Genomic DNA, 24326 nt, shown 5'->3' with positions numbered 1-24326 from the left:
GCCATATTAAGTTAATTGCCTGCGAGCTTCTCCTCATGTCTGTACGGTAATGCGACAGAGAGACGAGTGGTTATGACGCAATCGTTAGCCTATTTTTTACAAAAACTGTTTATACGGGGCCATAATGTAACATAGAAGGTAATGGAGCCCTTTATAGATTGTTGTGTATCTTTAGAAATAAATAATGGACAAACGGAAACGTCTCAGATGTAAAGTTATTCGCTGTCAAAGTGACGCCAAAATGAATGGGAGTCAATGGGAATGCTAACGCAAGTGAAGTTCTGCTAAAAGATGGCAGCCCCCACCCGACTTCAACTTCCGGTCGAGTTCCTTGCCCCCTGCTTAAAGTGTGCAGAGTGGACCGTCGCCATCTTGGCAGCGCGTCACCGCGTGACTCTCCCGGACAATAGAAAATGGGCAAAAAGGCGGCAGCTTGTTGCTGAAGCCACGCCCACTTTGTGCGACGTCACGCGTCGATCTTGTTCGGTTCCTTTGGATTTTGAGACTTCATTTTCGCAGTTCAACATTTCACGTCCCACACACACACAACTACTAACGAACAAGGCCCAGTGCAATTCATTAATGTGTACACGATTTGCAAAATTTGCGAATGTGCGTCACTACACTGAAACAAATGCTTTTCAACCGGTGTCTGCAGAGTTAAGAATTACATTAATGTGCAGCATTTGTTCAAACAGAGACTTATTTGTGAATACAAATGTTATAGTTTGTATTAAAAATTATCATCATTTGTGCATTTAGGGATTAAAATGTGCATTTGTGGATCAGGCAACATGCGTACATTCATCCACGTCTCTTCTGAGTCGATTCTTTTTGATTCATTTGAATTTTGAGACTTTCGTGCCGCCCTTTAAGCCTTGCCCAATCCACACACACACAGCTCGCGATCCACGCGCAGCTGAGCCAAAGAAAAACAGCGACCACTAGATGGCACTACAGCCCCACTCACGTGAACATTCCATTGTGTACAGTTTTATGAATGTTACATTGTTGTTAATGTTTTCTTTGTTTCTTTTTGGTTTGGCTATTCTCCTCTGCCCATAGCTTATATTATTATTTTTGTAAAAATAGCTAAAATTAATTTGGCCAAACAAGAACTTTGTGACAATAGCCTACAATGTTTTTTTTTTTATCTTTTCTGTAATTCAACGGCACGTTGTCAGTTACTCCTTCCTTGTAACCTATTATTATTAGTTTTTTTGTGGTTCGTAAGATTCATGTATACAATTGATGTAGTACATTGATATTTCTGCGTGCATCTATTAATCATTTTGAGTGTAATTTCATCCCATATGTTTCTTTTAATACTTTGGATTATATTATATATTATATCATAGCTTTCACATTGGCATTAAAATAACATATTACATATCAACAATATTCAATCTTTCAAAATCAACATCAAAATCCTGTAATAAGCCAGCAGCATCTGACTACTCACAGCAATTTTGTTTAAATACAAGCAATATCTCATTTTAAAACACATGCTGTTTTTACAAAAATAACCTGGTACTGGTTATTTTATTTTTACACTGTCGCTAATGTGGTTACAACAGTGCTGGCTGTATGTGTCGGAAAAGATAAATGACACCAGTGTTCCTGGCATGTCTTCATCCCGTTTCATCTTCAGAGGGAATAAGAGTCTTTGGCTCGTGGGAAAAGCCCAGTGACATGCCGGAGGGAAAACTGCATCTATACTGAAGGGTAAAAATAATCAGAAAAAAGTCTCAATATGCACTCAAACGTGTCAGTTTTTTATTTAAATCTAAATAACATGAACAAAGTCTCATCGTGAACTCTATTAGAAATATCTAATTCTTCTCAAATAATCAGAGCTATAATATCCCAATTCATTTTTTTACTACAGTCCTAAACTATCATTGTATGTCAATAATTATCACATTTCTTATTTCTCAGTAGGAATTTTAGGAGAATGCTGATACTAGAAATGAAACGGAGAAATCTATTAGGCTTCCTGAGCTATGAAAAAGCCTTTGTGATGCAAACATCGAATCAAACACCATCAAACATACTGAACGTTCTTATGACCTGGATATGAAACTAGTGTACTAGCTAACAACAAGAACACCACAGTTCAACAACAGCTATCTGTATTTCTGCAGGGTGCTGTGATCTTTAGTGTGCTGTTCAAGGGTCTGGAGCGTTCTGTGAGCTGTTTTTGAGCGTGTACATGTACTGACTGATTAATGATGGTCTCTCCCGCGTCTCCCTGTTTTACTATGGCCACCGTGTTGCTGTTGCATTATTCAACAGCAGCCCTACAAGTCGTGCACCATTCACAAACCAAGTGCAGCAGACGGCTGTTTGTGTTTGGGATCGTGTGTGAGGAACAGGAACGTGTGTTTTGAAATGCAGAAACCTAATATTCATGACGATATACAGCCAGCAGTAGTCAATATCACAAATTACAACCAGGTTAGTTTAGCTATATTAGTCACACACACACACACACACACATATATATATATATATATATATATATATATATATATATATATATATATATATATATATATATATATATATATATATATATATATATATATATATATATACACCAACCAAGACCAAAAATAAAGGAATAAATAAACAGTAAAATAATATAATTTTATATTTAATTAAAATTTGATATAAAATAAAATAACATTTATTATATTTCAGTAATTTTCATTTAATTTAACTATGTACTAAAATGATAAAAACTGAAATAGAAATTATTTTAAAAAATGTAGACATATTTAAGGAAATAATACTAATAAAAAGGACAAAAAAACAATTTAAATGAAAACTGAAAATACAAAAGAAACATTCAAAATATTAATAAAAACTATAAAAATATCTCAATGATACTAAGTTAACACTGATAAATTAAGATATCATCAGTTTACATAGTGTCAAACTGTCCTATTAAACAACCAAAAGGATGCTTTCCCTTCATCTGAGAAGTATCTACATACACTTTGAGCATATCTGAAGTGTTACTTACATACTCATTATTCAATTTGCCTTCCATTCACTCATTTTATTCATCACTTCTATGAACACTCGCACACACACACACACACACACCTGGCAGGCCAATGCATTATATCACACAGAGGTTTATGAAATAAACTGCGCTAGATGCTCATTTAATCGTAACACCACCTGCTCCATCCAAAGCACTGATAGCACAGCTGGGCAGAGCGTCTGTGTTTAATAAGCAGATGGACAGACACAAGTCACATATTACACAGCATTATTCCTATTCTCACACTTATCCTTAGCATGATTAGCACTGCAGCTAACCAACAGTCTGAGTGTGAAAGCTATGCAGACAGAGGGAGGGAGGGTTAGAGGAAGTGTCATTGTGAACTGACCCAGTTACATCTGATTTTTACCCATGTTATCTGTTGTTCAGTGTGTAATATTGGGACAAAGCTCTGCAAAGCTCACAGACACAGATTACCCAGAAGTCAACCTGCAACCACACTGCAATCAAAACACTCTGAAATTTAGCATTTTCTGTGTTTAGTCCAGTCAAAGCCTATTTCACAGAAAAAAAAATACCCTAAAAAGCCTATGCATCCCCTTAAAAAAGTACTGTGGTGGTACTATGGTACCACCGGCTACCTCTAAATGAAAGAAAACTGAGAATTGAAATACAAACCTTCCCTCGTCAGTCACAACCTAGGCCACACAAACTGACACTACAAAAATCCACTGCAAGCAGGTGAAGAAAACAGAAATACAGTCCAGTAACAGCCTCAGTCCTTTCAGTAGCATTAGAATTCCCTCGGTTCTGATATCAGGATGCTGTTTTCACCCAGATCAAATCTTCCCTCACTGACAGTTATGTATATCCCATGTAACACTGACTAAAATGTGTTGAAGAATTCCTTCTTTCTAGTTGTTCTCTCTGATGTGAGTGACATCACAGCACCCACAGACTTATAAGCAGCCGCAAGGCATGCTGGGGGCCCAGAGCCTAAGGCGGGGCTGAAACAGGTTGTAGCGGATGACCTGTGAGCAGAGGTGGAGATGTTTCTCTGGGACAGGGGCAGCATTAAATGTTTCAGCTCACCGCTGATTGGTGGAGATTCCGGCTGCGGCCTGTTAGAGGATTTTTATTTAATCTGTGTGCCAGAACAAAACAGCACTCTCTAACCAAACAAATCACGAATTTGTGCTTTTTTCCCCTGCTCATCCCTTTTTTTCTTTTTTTTTTTTAAAGGCAAGGGCGATTATCTTTGTAAATCTAATTCTGTCTGCTTTGCAAAATAATAAATTGGAACATGCAATAGATTTAAACATGAACATGTCCAGAAAACGTCAACATCCAAACAGAAACTACACAAAAAGTCTTTCTGTTGATGGACACACTGAACGATATCACAAAGATGCTCTTCACTTTAAGCCTTTCTAAGATAAAGCAATCTACTGTCAATACTGTAATATCATGAGATTATTATATACTGTAATTATGTACTAAATGATTATCATATTCACACACCATGGTAATTGTAAGAATATATGCATCAAAAACAATGTTATTATCATGGTATACTTACAAATAAATGGAAATAGATAAATAAGGTAGGAATTGTCATATGGTATGATTGAAAAAAATAGTGAAGAAATAAAAACCTTAATAAACTAAATACTTTTGATAAAATAAATAAATTTAATTAAATTAAGAATAAAATTGTCTACTACCATAGTACCACTGAATTTTTATGGTTGGACTTAAAATGAAAGAACTGAGAATAAAAAAAAAAAAAAATAATAATAATAAAATAAATTATCTAAAAACCATTGTATTATTGTGGTAGGATTCCAATTAAATAAAAACAAAAAATTGGATGGAATTAAATAGATTTTTTTTTATTATATACTACCATAACAGGTACTAAACATGTATGCGAAAGAATACCATAGTATAGCTACAGTAGATATATAATAATAAATATATTATTCACCCTGCAGAACAGTTGGTAGCACAATGGCACTCATGCCCAAAACACTGTGAAGTGTTTCAGAACAGGCAGACACAGGAAGCAGCATAGCACTGCATCCCGCCTGTGCGCCACAGTGGTGCGAACGTCATTAACGGCCCCCTCCAAACATGATGCAGACAGCCATGTGTTCCTGTCACATTTACCCCATATCTTTTCAAACAGAAGCATTCAGGCCAAGCTGACCTGCTCTCCTGAAGCTCTAGCAGAGTGTAAAATAGGCCAAAACCCAGGCTGGAGAACGCCTCTTTCCTTCCACAGCTCACTAACAAGACACCTTCACACACACACTAGGCCTAATAGGCCTAAGTGCATTAAAGATCCTTTGGATTGATTTGACAACTACAGTTCTTTTCTGTGTTGACAAATTTCCTAAAGCAGGAAGTTAAAATAACCAATATTTAATCATAGCCCAGATAAACCACACTCGATAGCTGGTAGAAAATGGACATAAGCAATTATGACACTCACAAAATGAAAGTGAATTGATGGAGAAGTAAAATAACTGGATTTTAATTTTATTGAGAGTGATTTAAATTTATATGAATCATCATCAGCATCTCCTTTTACTCCAGTGCTTTGACATTTATGAGGGAAACAATGAAATAATGTATCTAAAAACAATTAATTAACGTAATATTTTATAATATTATTAAATAATAAAATAATAATTGTATTTTATAAAAGAAAAGAAAACGCACCTAGAACCATGCTATTATAAAGGCAGGATTTTGATCAAATAAAATAAAATGCATGGTTTTATTCTGATAGGATTTCAATTTATGACACTTGAAGAATTGTTGTAGTAGAATAACTGGATTTCCTTTTAATGGGATTGAAGTGAAACATGAAACATCATTAGCAACTAATTTTACTTCAGTCATATGATATTTCTGAGGGCAACAATGCATTTCAGGCCTTGATTAAATATTATTGATTGGCAATTTAACAGACCAGAATGGAATTATGTACTATTCGTGATATCAATCAAAAATGTACGTTGTTTCGAAGGTTGAAAAAGTCTATATTTAAGACTATATTTGTATTAAAAAATATTGAGACAAACCTTTCTATTATTTTGAATATAATGCACAAAGAATCTTTTACACTGAGGTCAGTACCAGTGTTGGGGAAAGTTACTTTTAAAAGTAATGCATTACAATATTGGGTTACTCCTCAATAAAGTAACTAATTACGTTACTTAGTTACTTTTTATGGAAAGTAATGCATTACGTTACTTTTGCGTTACTTTTTAAATATGAGCAGGGCTTGATATAAGAAGTTCTATTAATAGCAAATGTAAAAGCCCTTTCACACCAAAAAGTGTAAAGAATAAACCTCAGGCTGAAGGAAAAGTAAATTCACGTCTGTACAGTAGCACACAGGAGAAGAAGATTCAACCCTCTTCAGCAATAAAAAAAAAAAAAACAATGAAGCACAATTGTTAGTTTATCTAAAGTCATTTTTGCTTATTAGTATGGTTGAACTGGATCATCAAAGGACAGCAGCAAAGTTAATAAAATGGGATTAGATACATTTGTGGTATTTAACATTTAATTATTGCAGGTTTGTGTCATATTTTAAGTTTGCATTTCACTGTTTTAATTCATTTTGATGAATACTAACTCTAAATTCTTTTGTGAGTAGGATGAATTAATACACATTCACATTTAGTCTAGAACTACATCATGTTCACACAGTGCACACAACGCCTCTGTACTTCTCTCAGTATGGGGACTGGAGACTTGTATGGAAAAACAAAGAAACTGGCGTTACTTTTTTGAAAAAAAGTAACTCAGATATTTTCTTGTAAATTAAAAAGTAATGCGTTACTTTACTAGTTACTTGAAAAAAGTAATCTGATTACGTAACCCGAGTTACTTGTAATGCGTTACCCCCAACACTGGTCGGGACTGTGCATTAAAAAATATTAGTGTCCATTTTGATCCCATATTGACCTCTACTGCACTTTGGTAATTGCTTGATTATTGAAATATACACAAACATTAAAGTGAAAATGTGTGGCATTGCACAACAAACTGTGTGGCATTCCATTAAAGTGCTTCAGACAAACAGTGTGTAATTATGCATACTGGTGTCAACTGGAGCAGCCCAGACGGATCAGCCCAAACACATTTTACAGGAAACTGTAGCTGACAAGCTGAGCAATCAACACATCAGAGCAAGTCTGTCCCCAGAAAGACCCATCAAAGAGATCAGATCCGCCTCACACACACAAAAAAACATGGACAGACAGACCGAAAGCATCTGTATGCAGCTGTGTGTGTGCGTGTGTGTGTGTGTGTGTGTGCGTATCAATTAAAGCAGCTCATTAATATAGAACGGTGATTAAACTGACTTGGAACTCCCTGTGCATTAAACAGTTTTAATGCATACCTGCCAGCCAATCAGAATCGAGTATTCAGACAGACCATGGAATAATTCAAATTAAAAGTAATTAGTATTTTGGGAACTGCACTGTCATCCTTAAATAGAGTGTTTTAATGTCTATTACTGTATTTAAAAAGGCAACAAAGTATATCAGGTTCCAGCCAATTGTGCTTTCTGGCTTTTATTACACTATTTTGTGGATGAAGCATTTTCTGGGGGAATATGAGTATGAGTTATGAGCATGAGAGAGGGTTCATTTTCATATCTGAAACCACCTGAGCTTTAGGACAGCGCTTCAGCACTTCCCTCCAGTAATGAACACGAACACATACACACCTCTCTATGTGTCTGCTTACTATGAAAAAATTAATACAATTCTAAACATTTAAGCTTATGTTATGTCAAATACACATTTTAACAAACACATAGTAAAATATGCAATTTGGTAATCCTTTAAAATAAGATTCCATTTGTAAACATTAGTCTACTACATGGTTAACATGAACTAACAATGAAAAATACTTCTAAAGCATTTATTAATCTACATGTAAATCTCAAGATTTAGTTACATTATTAAATACATTATTAAAATCCAAAGTTTTTTTTCATATTAGGTAATGCACGTTGAACATGAACATTTTTACTAACATCAACAAATAACTACTGCTAAAATATATTGCTCATTATTAGTTTGCGTTAGTTAATGCATTAACTAATATGAATGAATGAGACCTTATTGTAAAGTGTAATATAATTTTTAATATAAAAACAGCTCATGTGAACAATGTTGAGTTATAAATTTAAATCAATAGAAAAAAAAATCTAACATACCAACTTTAAAATATCAGTAAATATATTAAAAATCACATGACTTGTCATTTAATCCTTTATTGCTACAATGAAAGTATTTTTAAAATGAATTTTGCAGTTAAAAGAAATAATTTTTTTTCTCCATAAAACAATCAAATAATAACATTTTACAATGCATGCCAAAAAAAGATTATGGTTACAGTACCAGTTTCATGTAGGTTTTACTAAATCCTATTTTATTACTGCTGAATAAGTTTTCATGCTCAGAGTTATGTTTTCATATCTTATATTTCAACGAAAATTATCATTTGATTTCCAATTTCATAAGGTTTAAGTTGATCAGAATGATAATTTTAAATCAAACGGTTAATGACCTTAATCACGGTCTTATTCAGTGTGTGGGTGACTGAAGGATCAGTGTCTGTGCCTCCAGCATGTTCTCCTGAAAAGCTGTTTGCGTCAGTGGTTACATTCCATTAGCATGCATTCATGTCGTCTTATTCTTTTACAAATGTGGATATAGAAATCAAACATTCACAACAGGCCTTGGATTTCTTTAGAAGGCCTGAGCTCAGAGTGAAATGCTTTTGTTGAAGAGAGCATGTCAGCTGGAAGACAAATACTCACAAAGCACGACTGGAGCTCCTTTCAACACTCCAATTCAATTTAAAGTTGGTCCGTTTCTGCACCAGTAAGCTTTCTGCCCTGGGGATACTGAGCAAACCAAGAGAGCCATTCTACCATCTATTTTTAACTGTCATCAATTATGAAAAAAAGCTCCAATAATAATTACAGGAACATGCAAGACGTGCAACACTTTGTGTGCAGAGCCATTATAATGCAGCACTTCAGCAAGAAGAGAATAACAGAGAAATAAACCCCATCCATATGTCACAGCTCATGTCTGTGGTGCACTTACAGTAGTCATTTGACTGTGATGTATGCAGGGTCCTGCTGTACGATCTGATGACATGTTATGAATGGACATTCAGAAAGCTTAATATTGCTAGAATCATTACGGCTGAAAAAGAGACCACCCATCCATCTACAGCAGTGCTGATCTGCTCTAAACTGATAATTACATATCTGTTTACAAAACCGATGCATTCTTGCTTTCTGCTCATATTACTGAATGTGTGCACACACTGACTAACACCAAGAAAAAAGTACTGAAAAGTAGCTTGGTAATAACTTTGCTCAGACAGCAAGTTTCTGAAACGATGACAAATGCAGCACTATACAGAAAATTTCAGGGGGAAATGCAATAAAACACTGACGGACTTTTGGCTAAAGAGAACACTGAAAATATAATATAAACAAAAACTGCTAAATTCTGAGAATAATCTGTCAAAATAAGGGCCAATTTAAAATAATTTTATGCAATATAATAATTGAATATTTTCAACTGATGGTAATATTTGGCAAGATAAATGATCAATATTAAAGTTAATATTTTGTTGATCACCACCAGTTTTGTTATTGTTAACTGAATCTGAAACTATTAAAAAATACTTTCAATAAATGAAATAGAGCCAAAAATAAAATGTAAATATTAGATTCATAAAATAAAAAAATAAAAAGAAAGAAAACATATTTGTTTTGGCAACTAACTGTAAAAAGTCAAATAAGTTTAAAAACTACACAATTAAAACTAAAATATATTAAATGCTACAAAAAATATATAAAACTATTAAAAACATATAAAAATGACAAAAACACATTACATGTAAAAAACAAACTGTAATTACTTAAACTTAAAAACTAAAAACTAAAATACCTAAATAGAAATCTAAAAAAAAAATCTAATTACTAAATTACTAACGTAAACTGAAATTAAAAAAAAAAAATCGAAATATAAAAATAAAAGCTATTTCAAAATTTTAATAAATACTACCATTGGTAAATAAATAATGCTAAAACAAAACTGATCTGCACTGTTGTTGCTGTTTTTTGACTATTTATTTAACATTGTATAAATTACTGGAGCCTACATGTTCTTGTAAAATCATGCCAATTGAAGGAACTTTTTTTAATCACTAAATTACAGTATGTCATCATAGTAAAAATGCATAAGGATGGGCAAATCTACAAGTCTAAAAATCTCTGGATTCTTTTTCTATGCACTGGCATATTGACAACGGGTACCGTGGACATGGGCGTCTCAGCTGGTGGTCTCATTGAAATTCTCTGGGAGGGTATTAATAGAGGCTGGAGGTCTCTGCTACATCCCCCCAGGCCAGGAAACCATGTGTGAATGCAGCCTGACTCTCCCCATCTGCTCCATCAACACACACACACACACACACACTATGAGCTTATGAGATGCTACGTCAGCTCTGCTCTACGATTCACTCACATCACATCACTTCTGTCTGGCACGACTGAGACCACATGGGGCGGAAAACAAATCCATTAGAGGGAAAGAGAGGGTTAAAGAACAACCATGTCCATCACAGCTACAAAAAGCAGCAATGCTACTAACCTAACCACTTTTTATTAACTCAGCTTATTATATGATACTGTAGCTTTTCCACTAACAAGCTAATTTTCCCAACTACACACTTAACACGAGATAATAAAATATATATATTTTAGGTTCCTCAAAGAACACTTAAGTGAACAGTCCCCAAAATAATCTTTTTTTTTTTCTCAGTGCAAAGAACATTTTAATAATCTAAAGAACCTTTTTTCCACTATAAAGAACCTTTCGTGGAATGAATATTAAACGTTCTTTATGGAACCACTGTAGTAGTGCACTCTTAGTGTGACAAAAGCTACATTTGTGAATTTCACATCATACCACATGGGCCTAAGGGCAATATTAGCGCATAGGATGGCAGATTTAATACGAGCACTTTTGGAAACAGAGCTCTCGGAGGTTGACAGAGCATCTTATCGCTGACTAACTTTATCTACTGATATTAAAGCGTCCTTGAGCTCATGCATTGCCATTGCAAATAGCCAAGTGTCTCAGCAACTGCCGAGTATAACCACAGGTTACCTGAGGACATTACATTCACTTCACATAAAACAGCTATAGGACCATTTCTCTTAGAAATATACAAAAACCCACATGCTTTGAGCAGCCTGGGAGATAAATTCTCTACTAAACCTAATGACGGAGTAAACACATACAGTATTACACAGGCTCTCTGTAATGGGGTCTAACCACAGAGAAGAAAACGAGAAACAGAAGAGAACAGTTATGAATGCTAAACCGCGATCACTTCGTTCAAAGGCTTTTCAAGGCTGGTCTCATTCACCTCCGATGTCCTCACCGCAATCACACAGTAACCCATCTGAGACGGCACGTGCCTGGCAGCCATACGGCACGCAAACTCCCATGTCTGCAAAATACTGAGATAATTAGCCTCATTCTACTGCCGCATGTAGAGGATAGTCGACATGAAACAGTGGCGCAGTGTCCTGCAGCGCCATGCTAGCATTCAGTTAAACGAACAGGATCCTGTCAACCAAAATTACAATCAACCAGTGGATAACTGCAACGATCAATGGAATTGATAATGGAATTGGATTCTGAGTAAATATTAACTGTTTCCACTGCTAGTATTACTAGTTAGGACTACTAGGAATATCACAGATAAGAAGCTCTTTAAAAATCAATATCAAGGGCTGGATAATTAGTGTACTTCATATGAGAAAGAATATGGTCATGGGACGTCACACAAGAGGGTCATGAGATCACGAAGCTACAAGGGATAAAAACAACAAGAAAAAATATCTATAAGCTACAAAAGACTTATGTTTTGGAATGGCGACATTTTTTTTTTCTTAAATTAATTTTACTCAGCAAGGATGCACTAAATTGATCTAAAGTGACCGTAAAGACATTAACAATGTTACAAACGTTTTCTATTTAAAATGCATGTTGTTCTTTTTATTCATCACTGAGAAAAACTGTTTCCACAAAAAGTATTAAGCAACAGTTTCAACACTGATAATATAATAATAAATGTTTCTTGAGCAGTAAATCAGCATGAAAATTCAGCTTTGCATCACAGGAATGAATTTCGATTTTAAAATGAAGATTTTTTTTTATTATTGTAATAATATTTGACAATATTATTATTTTTTACAGATTTGTTATTAAATAAATGAAGACTTTTTCAAAGTCTTCTTTCAGAGACATTTACAAATTTTACCAACTCCGAACGTTTGACATCTAGATATCAATGAGAAATTGTTGGAGTCTCTTCTCTAATTTCTGTTCCTACATAAAATACACCAATAGTGTCATGTCATTTCTATGTTTTAAAAAGATCTCGAAAAAATATTTCTAATTGTGCTCAAATTTGTCAAGAAATCTCAACAAATTCATACAAGACTAAATGATCTGATCTATACTTCTAGAGTGGATTGTCAACAGATATTTAGATTCAGCGTTCATATCCATTGCATGAAATTCAGAGATAATACGGTGACAAATCCACTTTGGGATAGGCACGAGATGTAACTGGTAAGAGCGCGGAACATCTCATGACAGATGGAGGAACACATGCTCTATATATGGCTGTGACCATCAGCGGCAAACAGCTTCAGAACATCCATCCAGCCAGAGCAGAGAGTGAGAGAGAGAGAAAGGAGAGCTGGTCTTTCTCAACGCAGAGCCTGTGGTATGTGGGAAAGGGACATCTGCTCTGTTTCATGCTCAGAAAGCGCAAATGATTCCCTAATAGGATGATGGGAGTTTGTTTGTGGAACACACTAATGGCGGAGAGCTCTTCCTCAAGCTAGAAACTACTCCTCTACACCCTTCAGAAGATCCCTTCACAAGGCGTCCTCACTAAAGTGTTTGACAGCAGAGGAAGTTTATCTTGCTCAGAGGTTGCTCTCTCATTGATCAGTGAGATTTGTGTCTTAAATTGCTGGGGCATATTTGTAGCAATAGACAAAAATACATTTTATGGGTCAAAATAATACATTTTTCTTTTAAGCAAGAAATTTCCTACCATGAATATATTAAAACTTAAGTTTTGATTAGTAATATGCATTGATAAGAACTTCATTTGGACAACTTTAAAGTTGATTTCCTCAATATTACATTTTTTTGCACCCTCAGATTCCAGATTTTCAAATAGTTGTATCTCGACCAAATATTGTCAGATCCTAACAAAATATACATCAATGGAAAGCATATTTATTCAGCTTTCAGATTACACAGGATATAAAAGGTTTTAAAAGTTAAAAGTTAAAAATTAAGTCCAACAATTTTCACTGAGAAGTAGCTAGTAGGTTTCACAAACAAACTAAAAAACAGGAAGTGACACATTCTTTGTTTCTTTTCCTGTACTGGGGGAAAAAAGGTGTAGCATTTACTTTGTTTACACTGAGAAACTGCTGGAAATTTCATAAATAATTATGAAGGAATGGCAGTTAACCTGACCTTATATTCTCCCTTAAATCTTCATTGTGGCCTCTAGGAGAAAGATATTAAAGAGAATTCATTTCTTTTTGATAAGAAAACGAGACCAATTTACATACAACAATTATATCATCAATTGGAAATTCATCCTTCTAGAAATGTAGTCCCAACCCAAAATAACAATTTTAAACACACTGTATGTACAACTCAAATATCACCATTTAAAAACACATCAGCTTCAAATTTCAAATATCTTTTTCCTTCTAAAGGGCAAGTCTTAATATGATAATGCACCCAAATAAGTGTGATAAATGTAGTCATTTACTCACCCTCTTGTCAAAATCTGTTCGACTTGTGTTTTATCAATGTGTTGACAAAAAACACAGACATTTCTCAAAGTATCTTGTTAAGGTTCCACAGAAAAAGAAAGTCAAACAGTTTTGAAATTACATATGGGTGAGGAAATGGTGACAATTTCAATTTTAGGGAGAACTCTCTCTTTAAAAAACCCCAAAACATTACTTTAAACCTCAAACTGCTCACCATGCTCTGCTCTGGCACTGGAAACCTCTCCGTTTCATTCATTCACCTCAACTGCATCATTTGCCAAGTAATCTCAGACGGCGTTTACAGAAGCCTCATGAATAAACCTGCTGTTGTCTTTTTGTGCGGGGGACATCCCTCTCTCTCTCTCTCTGTCTCCTCCGCAGGTCTTCCTGTCTCACACATCACCCACAACATTGATCAAACAAAGTTGCCATGGAGACGCAGCCTCGTGAAGCACCGTCTAGTGGGAAGGGATTTTCCATTTAAGAGAAACTTCAAATATGATTTATCTCTTCTGTTCTTCCCTGTGTCTCTCTTGCTTGCTCTTGCTCTTGCTCTGCGGCCAACAAAATTTATTAAGGCAAATGATGCACATGGTCATACAGCATAGGCTGCAGCTTGAGTTTAATGAAAGAATTGTGAAAAATATTGATTCAATTAGATTTATCCTTGCAATTTTCTATTGTCTATTCAAAAATCAAAACAGACAAGCACAGATATGTCAGCTACAAACTGCTGTTTATATGAAATTTAAAAAGACTGGTTTATAATTATCCAAATACATTAGAAAGAATAAGACTATACAGTATTATGCATGTATTATAGGGTTATGTATTGGGTCATGTACCTAAAAAACTATTCTTTTTTTTCACATTGCCATGATTTCCATAAATAAGAAGTTTTTTTCACAAATTTTGCTTGCTTGATTATTAAAATAAAATGATTACTTGCATATTATTTATATTTTACCCATTTCATTTGAGATTAAATTACTAAATTCATGACTGTTTTTGTGCATTTCAACATAATAATAGGAAAAATAGTAATGTGAACGAGAGAGAGAGAGAGAGAGAGAGAGAGAGAGAATTATTGTATACATTTATAAATATCTAAATATTAGAATAAGTCTACAACAAATAAAAGTGTCTCTCCCTCTCTGTAACCCAAAACAAACACACTCCAAACATTACAGGCCAACACAACAACAACAAAAACACACTCACTACACAAAAATGGGAACAGTCACAGACTTTTGCAAGAAGAGTTTCCCGGCCTCATACAAGGCATCTCTAAGGCCCTTGTGGAGTCAGCCTGAAGCAGAAAGAACACAGTGTGACTGAATCCGCTCTGGTTTTGGCAGACAGCTCTGTCCGTTAGTAATAAGTCCACACAGGGAAGTAACGATTCCCTAAGGAACGACTTTGGTTAGAGCATAACTAACCACACCTCATGTAATGTTGGTGAAATTATCCTTGATGTCTACCATGAAAATACAAAAACTCCACTTTAAACACTTTCTCTAAAGAACACATCAGCATCTAAATGCTTCAGTGTGACGTTTCTCTGAAATGCAATTGTTGTAATTCAGCAGAAGTAGGCGGCCACACCTTGCCTCCTCCAATCAAGCGCAGCACAGGCTTTAAAACCATGTGAGAATGAGCAAAAGCACAGGAACAAAGGGATGCTTGCTCCGAACCCTTGGTGTGAGCGAAGTCTAGCGTGCTGATTTGCTGAGTGTGTGTTTGTGCTGGCAATGGAAGAGACTCGTGCTGTAGATCCCTGGAGTAAAACGATGAGTTGCTCCCAGGGCCTCGCTCTTTAAAACACACCATTCAGCCTCGTGCCCTGAGGTCCTTCAGATGTTTACGGTGAGGTGAAGGACCACTTATACGCCTTTTGATGCTATAGCTAGATCTTAGCGGGGGATTTGCAAAAGTCCCTCAAAACCTGCCCACTTCTCTTAAGATGCGAGGGCCAAACAATGATGCATATGACTAGATAAAATGCTAAAATGAATAGTTATCTGATATGGGGTTTTTCAGTGACAGATTCTGATGCCAATATCTAGAGAACTGGATAAAAAACAAGATATAGCTGTATTAAATATATATTTTTAATAAATTGCTACAAGTATTGCAGCAAACGTTTCAATTCATAAACATTAAAAAAAAATACAATTTAACAAGAGAAAATAAGATGTACGCAAACGGTTTACTTTAAAACAACAGATAAATTACCATTAAACAAAAAAAAATAAAAAAAATCTTCATATGAACGCTAAGTTACCAAAAGTTTTATGAATAACTGGCCTGTTTTAAAAAAAAACAAAGCACAAATAATTAAGCAACCATTTATATGAATATGTCATTGTCACTGAAACAGAGACATTTAACTTTTGTTTCAGAGAAGAAAAAAAATCCACAACTCTGCCCAACAAATCTAGGCTATGTAAGCAACAGCCAAATTTCCCCACAATTAAAAACAACTGTAACAAAAAAATACTTAAAATATTTAAATATTTTTCAGTATTATACAACCTTTGCCATTCAAAATGCAACCAACTGAAGAAATGTGTGCCATATTCGCATACTTAATTGCGCACTGGACATCTTCCTTGCAATTATTATCATACTGGAGTCTGATTGGTCCTTTTTTACACAGCCGCCACTAAACAAGATGCGTGCTGAGTGTCATGACAACGGCTGCGGCATTCCATTTACACAGAAGCAAAGCCACCTCGGAGCCGCTTCGCATACACATTTCTATCTATTCGTGCTTCGCAAGCACTGCCGTTTCCTTCAGGATATGCAAATACAGTCACTTGTGATGTTTTATAAACCTACCCGATGGTGCTGAGCGCCTGTTCCAGGAGCTCCGTCTGCAGAATATTCTGCGGCGGGGTGAAAGCCCCATTAAAATGAGATAAAACCGAGCTACAGAACTGACGCAATGTCTCAAACTGCATTTTCCCTCTTCCCCTCCGTTATCCTGCGTATATTCCCTCTTTCCCTCAGACGCAACTCCTCCAGCGCTCCTCGCTCCGGACGCGCCGCATCTCCAGCGCAACATAAACACGATTCAACTTCCCGATGTGTTCTGATCCCGGTGAAGAGTGCGTTTGGATGAGGAGAGCGGACCGACACCGGCTCCCCTTGTCATTGTGATCCGAGCTAAGAGAGAAAACGAACGCTCTGCGTTTCCTAAACGCACCGGAGATCCCTCGCACCTTTATTTATCCACAGTAATCGCGATAAACATCCATGCAAACGCAGGCAAGCGCGTCGTGTCCTCGCGCAGACGATGCTATCAGGATTCTCTCTCCCTTCTAGCAGCCATCCGCTTTCAAGAGCACCAGAGCAGCACTACACATCCTCCACCAGCACTACAGCGCATGTGGCTTGCTTGGGGAGGAGGGGAGCGTTCTTTCTCCCACATCATTAAGGGTTTTCTGTGGAGAGTGATGCTCTGCACTAAAAGACAACTAATGTGTGTGCATACTTGATGACCTGAAGGAATAAGAGAGCTAGGGGGACAGAAAAAAGTTATCGTGTAGAATGCACAAGGAATAAGAGCGCTTTTTAATGTGCATTCCAACCTAAAAAAAAATAAAATAAAAAATAAATACTTTATGCATTTAAAAGCGAAGCAGGGCTCTTAGAAATTACATTCCTATTATAAGAGACATATGATAATATGATTTCTCTTTGGAATGTTACAAGCTACTCTTGCATAGATAAGATCCATAAGGTTGCAAATATTAAAGTCTCAAAAACCCATGTCCATGCCCAGCTAATATGCCTCATTTAAAGACGCCCCTACATGTCTACTTCACTATGTGTGGAAGATTTGCAGAAATGTTTAGCAAAATAAGAATTAACTGTGATTCTCACTGTAGTATTGTTCCTGTTGCCGCCGCTGCCGCCATGTCGTGGAGAAGCTGTATTCCATTGTGGATGCAAAACTACTTTGTCTGGCCTTCCAAAAGATGACACAACTAGAAATCAGTGGTCAAGTTGTATTTACAACAGTACCGGAACAGTTCAACCCAAATATTCAGATGTGTGCAATCTGTTTCCTGAACCTGGGAGAGTAGCCTACAATGCCGTCTGTGCACAAAGGCTGTTTCTATAAAGTGGGGCAATTCCAACTTTGCAAGGACAGTCTGGCGCTTCTCACTCACAGCCTGTAAGTACGTTTTCATATTTAAAGAATTACTGATAATTCAAACATGAGTTTTTGTAGCAGTGTAGAGCAGTGTGGAGTAGCACTTGATGTTTGTCATTTCTCTGATCACAAATGCAGACATGGTTTTATGCTTACGGAGCACAATACGCAACGCAATGCATTATAAATCAATATAATAAGTAATTATGTCCCCACTGGATGCAACAAATACCTCTTTATAATGGGACTTATTGTTTTTGTCTCATTGCACCAGGACACAGCATCACATGTGAAGGGGCGTAACATTTCGGTTACACACTTGAATTATTCAGCAAATCACAGTGCACTGGATAGCTGGCCAATCAGAGCACACCTCGCTTTTCAGAATAATGAGCTTTATAAAAATCAACGCTTTTCAGAAAGGTGGGGCATAGAGGAGCAACAATAATGTACAGTATGTGGAAAATAATCTTTTTTTGAACCTTAAACTGCATAAACAGATTTAATTACACCAAATAAACAAAATAATGTCATATGACTGCTTTAAAGCCATTAGCAGGATGATATAACACAATATCAAGACTGCATAGGTCTATTAATTTGTGTTTACATGCATTTGGAAGTATATGATTGACTTTGGGTATAATATAATATACAACAATTATAATATACAACATTTTATTTTAAAAGACAATTCATGTATTTTTTTGTAAAATATAGTCAAATGTTTTTAGCAAAAAAAAAATATATTTTTTTTAAACTTGCTTGCTTGCTGAAACTTGCTCAAAAAAATGAAAAGTAGATAGAGATAAATATAAATATAGACCGAATTATTTAAACAGACAGACAAACAGACAAACGTATGATAGACAGAACAATAGATAAATAGAGATATAGAATGATTGAACAATGAACAGACAGACAGACAGACAGACAGAGAGATAGATAGATAGATAGATAGATAGATAGATAGATAGATAGATAGATAGATAGATAGATAGATAGATAGATAGATAGATAGATAGATAGATAGATAGATAGATAGATAGAGTGAAAACTATCATAAAAGTATTTATAAAAATATCACAAAAAGAGATATAGAGGGCCATGCCAAACCACAAATGCACCAGTTGTTTAAAGACCAGCATTTAAATCATTAAAGTGTTAAATGGTCTATAGAGAGCAGGCAGGTGTGAGATCAGAATGCTGATATTGAATTCCTGCAGGTGCATCTTTCATTCTCTTAATAACTCTTTCAAGACAAAACCTCTATATCATAACATCAGCTCCCATAGCGCTAAGCCAAGAGCGTGAAACTTGATTACAACATACATAGTGAAACTTGTGCTGACCTCTTGAACAAACGACACAATATGCATGTCCGTCTATATACTGCAGTACCCACTGTGACAAAAAAAGATCAGCTCCCGTCCCGACCATACACATACAAATGACTCATGCATTTTGTATAATTTCAGCTCTAAAATCACCACCATTGTCTCTGGTTTAACTTAGGTGTCACATTGCATCTAGCTATAATAAACACTAATAGAATTTATAGGTGGAGAGGGAGCAGATACAAATACACAAAAGGCCGCAAAACCCAGGGAAACATAACGGGTGTAATTAAATCTGAATCCCAGTGTAATTATTATTGTTTCATCTAGCAGTTTCACCCACACTAGCGCCGCGTCTGAGCGCTCTCTCCAATGACACCTCCGAGACCAAGACAAATTAGGCTCTTCCCACATTATTTCATGATATAAATAGGCTGTCAGCACTTTTACAGGAGAGAAGAATCAAAGTTAATTTAAACATTCTTTAAGATTAATGGAAGTGCTTTTCGGTGATTTCCTGAGCTCTATTCCTGGGTATCAAACTATTTAACACATTCTCTCAGCAAACAGTCAAGCATCACGCATGTCAATTCATTAAAGCAGCACAAAACTATAGACAATATTTGAGCTATTTTCCTTGGCCTAGCAACATTTAAAGGAACAGTCCACCCAAAAATGGAAATCTGCAAAAAATGTACCCCTCGGGCCAAACGAGCTGCAGATGAGTCAGTTTCATCATCAGAAAATATTCGAATTAATGTAGCATTGCATTACAAATGGATCCTCTGCAGTAAATGGGTGCCGTCAGAATGAGAGTTCAAACAGCTGATAAAAACATCACAATAACCCATAAGTAATTCACATGACTCCAGTCCATTATTTAATGTCTTGTGAAGTGAAAAGCTGTTTGTAGATGATTGCAAATATTTTATGGAGGTGGACCCATTTGGCATAAATTTTGAAAGCAGCTGCTCACTTTAAAAAATGCATTACTTGTGTAAAGTCAGGACCAATATAGAGCTATAACACTCTCTGTTATACAACACTGAACAAATCTGACACTGCCTCGCTACCATATGGCAGGCACATTTTTTAAATCTAACCTTTTGGGGGTAACACGTTAAGCCAGACAGAAAGTGCAAATGAGCATTTACAGTTTTTGTGACAGAACACGGCATATGAACCGATCCGATCTAGAAGAACAGCACTGCTGTTACAGTAGCTTTTTATATATTTCACAGCAGAGAGGAGATCATTTTGTTCTACTATGGTAAATGTCAGACTACATCCGTAAAAGCAGCTTAAAGCTCACCTGCTGTCCTGAGCCATTCACGGACATCTGTTAGGTAAGGAAGCCAGGGACGGGTGAAGGGTTTGATACCCAGTTGAAAAACTATCTGATATATTGTACACTACTGTTCAACAAGAATATGGAATTAAGCAAAAAAGAAAAAAAATCATTTAGCATGGAAAAATGTAATTGATCTAAAGTAACAGTAAAGATATTTATAAGGTAACATAATACTTCAATTTTAATTAAATGTTATTCTTTTAAACATTATATTAAGACTTTATCAAAAACTTTTCAAAGTTTCCACAAAAAGTATTAAAGGCAGCACAACTCATTTCAACAATGATAATAACAAAGAAATGTTGCCTATGCAGCAAATTATTAAAATTATTTCTGAAGGATCATGTGACACTGAAAAATAGTGTAATGATGCCGACAATTCAGGTTTGCCATGAGAAGAATAAATAATATATTTTAACACCAAAACATTTTCAATTGTAATATTATTTCACAATATTACTGTTTTTACTGCATTTTATCAAATAAATGAACAGACTTTTTCAGATTTTTTTTGCCCCAAACATGCGGTCTTAAACAAGCATATAAAAAAATATCCATTATGTAGACAGACCGACAATTAAATGATGACAGAACTCATCTAAAATATGGCATTTTAATTTCAAGTGTTTGTCATTCAAATGTACTCATGTTACGCACACTAACGGCAGGTGAGATCAGCCCCATCCCTGTGGCACACGGCCCAGCATTCCTCTCCTCCACAGGTATTCAGGAACGGAAAATCTAACCAACACTCAGTGGTCGCCACGGATTCAAGGGAGCAGGCGTCTGTTTCTACAGAGACATCTCTCCAGGACTGACCCCTGAGCAGTGAAGATGATACGGACATCCCAGCAAAAGAGGGAGAACATTTGATATCAGGACTCAGAGAGACACTGCCACTGTGTGGTATAAGACAGAATCACACTCGCTGCTTATACTGCTTCAGCAGATGAAACCTGAACGAATACATTGTGTGCTCCATCTGTTGTCATCCAAGCTTCAGTTTCACATAACCCAGGCTGAGGTCTATGTCTGTATGCATGTGTAGTTTCATGCAGCTACTTTTCATAAACGGTTAGTTTGATGTTAGATAGTTTATCAAAATAGAAAAACAAATATTAATAAAATAAAAAGTAATAAAATAAAAAAAACACCATGGTATATGTGCTTCTAAAACATACAAAAAGTTATGTGGCACTTAAGTGTACTGTTTTCATGCAATTTGCTTTTTGAGTTTCAAGTTTTCCATTCCAACTATTTATCTTAAAAATCATCTAGTAACATCCTAGAAACTACCCAAAGCAACCATCTAGCAACATCCTAACCCAACGCCTTAACACCCCAGTAACCACCCTAAAAACCCAAGCAACTGACACACAGCAACCATCCAAAACACAGAAGCAGTGTCCTAGCAACTACTCAAACCAGCATAGCAGCCACCTAACAACATCCCAATAAGCACTAAGAACACTTTAGCAACTACTTAGCAACATTCTATCAGCAACCACCCAGAAAAAACTAGCAACAGCCTAGCAGCATCATGGCAATCTAGAAAACACACAAAAAAACCTAACCTAGCAGCGACCCAAAATTGCAAACACAACCAGAAAAAAAAAGGTTTCTTAAAAAGTAGCATGAATTACTTAAAGAGTGCTGCTGCTCACAATGAATAATGATTTCTAAACACAAGGTTATTGCAAGTGCAAAAGATTCTACAAATTAGCATGCTAAAATTCCCATTGACACATTTCATCTGCACTCACTTGATGCTCAGAGGATCGTTAGGCTTCAGACTAGAGTCGTTATTTAGGGACGCCTGTCGCGGGAGTCCTGGAGCTCTGCTACGGTCTCCTGGAGGACCCTGGTACAGCAGTGGGGCTTCCTGCAGTTTGGCCTTCTTCTCCTGTGGAGCCTCTTCGTGGCGGCAGCGAGGGTCACTCGCACCTGAGGGAAGGACACCCCCTGGGCTGCTGTAGAACCAGGCCCCTGACTTGGTGAGGATTTCTTGTTGTTTTCGGCACAGATTGCATACCCACATCACCTGACAATGAGAACAAGAAGTTAGAATCAAAGAAGAACACAAGATCGAGATCAAATCCCCAAATGAGATGAATGACTATTTGCTGTTGTGGGAGAAGCGATTTGTAGAGTTAAATCAGTCATTTCTGTGTCAACTGTAAAGCCAGAGTGAATGTTGGGATATCAAACTCATTTGTCCCACAACAAACAGGTTCAAGAAACTGTGATGAAGGTGCAGCTGACAAACAAAACTGCCAAATGTGAGAGGAAATGATGAATGCTCAACCAATGGCATGAGTTTGGGGGAGGAGCTACCTGGTTTGACTGACTAATAGAGCACTGCAGGGATGAGGTATTTTTGTAGGCCAAAGCCTATAAACGGGTTTTGATTTAAGCAAGGCTTCACTGTCAGGAAGTCAACGTTTATTTTCTGAATGGGTTAAATAAGATCTTGAAATAAGATCTGTTGTTAAAACACGCTCAAGGTATTTTCACATTTTATTCTATGATATAAAATACATGAGTAATACCCCTTGCAGTGTTGCTAACTCTGCGGTTTTTTACTTTTATAATATTGGTGGGGGTTGTTTCTTTAGACTGTGGGTCGAAACAACCACAGAGCTTATTTTGTGTATTAATTCAAAAGCCAATGGAAAATTCCTATTGGGTTTTTGTCAAGGGAACCAGGGTGATGCTAACCTTTGGTTTAGCCTACAAAAATGTCAACCCTGATGATGTGGAGCAGGGTGGAAATTAGGTGGGTGTTTAGAAACCTGTTGGGAAAAAAGTCATTTTGCATCATAGCATCATTATTACTGTACTCAGTCAGGTCTTTACAACCTCACAAAACTTCTGCTTCAGCAATCCTGAATCTCCTGCAGTCCCATCAACGAGGGCATGGCAGCCTGACCTTGTTATCTGCCCAGCAGAAATGCACTTAGCAGGCGGCTGGCATCAAAGCTGCCATCCAGTTTGCTGGTGGTAATTAAACATGAGTCTCACCCACACACACAGGCTTTCATCTATCCGGCCTGAATACATAACACCACATCAGCTATCAGAAATGATACATCTCACAGTCAAAAAAATGTACTTGGAAATTCAAATTATTCTACAATTTTACAAAACTGTTCCTTATGTAAAGCTATGGTATGGCTGGTAATATAACTCAAATTATACTCAATAACCTACTGCAATGGTGTGTTTTTGGAAACTGATAGACCCTGGTCAGCATTCATTCACTTTAATTTAATAGAAAAAGCAGCTCTTCAGAAGAAGGTGAGCATCACAATAAGTAAATGATGGCAGAAGTTCATTCAAAACCAATAATTGTTAGGAAACTTGAAAAGTTTTATATGAGCTTGCCAATATAATACAATAAAGCGAAAAGGTCACATCTTTCAAGTGGTTTTTGATAAGATCACAGTGAGCAATTGCACTGGGACGAGCTCTGAGACATAGCGCAGATAGATGTGAGTGTTATTGTGATGAATGTTTGGTCAGTGAGC

The 24326-nt window shown here is 36.2% G+C and overlaps 1 protein-coding gene across 14 annotated transcripts in view; it reads right to left on the bottom strand.

Annotated features, from left to right (window-relative positions):
- LOC128030996 (regulating synaptic membrane exocytosis protein 2-like) overlaps positions 1-24326 on the bottom strand; it is a 139674-nt gene that overhangs the window by 84379 nt on the left and 30969 nt on the right. For 12 of the 14 annotated variants that reach the window (XM_052619157.1, XM_052619145.1, XM_052619149.1 and 9 more), the window contains exon 3: positions 22563-22840. In XM_052619157.1, the coding sequence (XP_052475117.1) occupies positions 22563-22840 (278 nt within the window). Of the gene's footprint in view, positions 1-16790; positions 17355-22562; positions 22841-24326 lie in introns of those variants that run through there. The other 2 variants (XM_052619158.1, XM_052619162.1) reach the window with 2 other exon arrangements.

The sequence above is a fragment of the Carassius gibelio genome, chromosome A16 (assembly GCF_023724105.1).
Source record: "Carassius gibelio isolate Cgi1373 ecotype wild population from Czech Republic chromosome A16, carGib1.2-hapl.c, whole genome shotgun sequence".
NCBI classification, from domain to species: Eukaryota; Metazoa; Chordata; class Actinopteri; order Cypriniformes; family Cyprinidae; genus Carassius; species Carassius gibelio.
The sequence above is the reverse complement of the archived record's forward strand: the minus strand, read 5'-3'. Positions and strand labels throughout refer to the sequence as shown.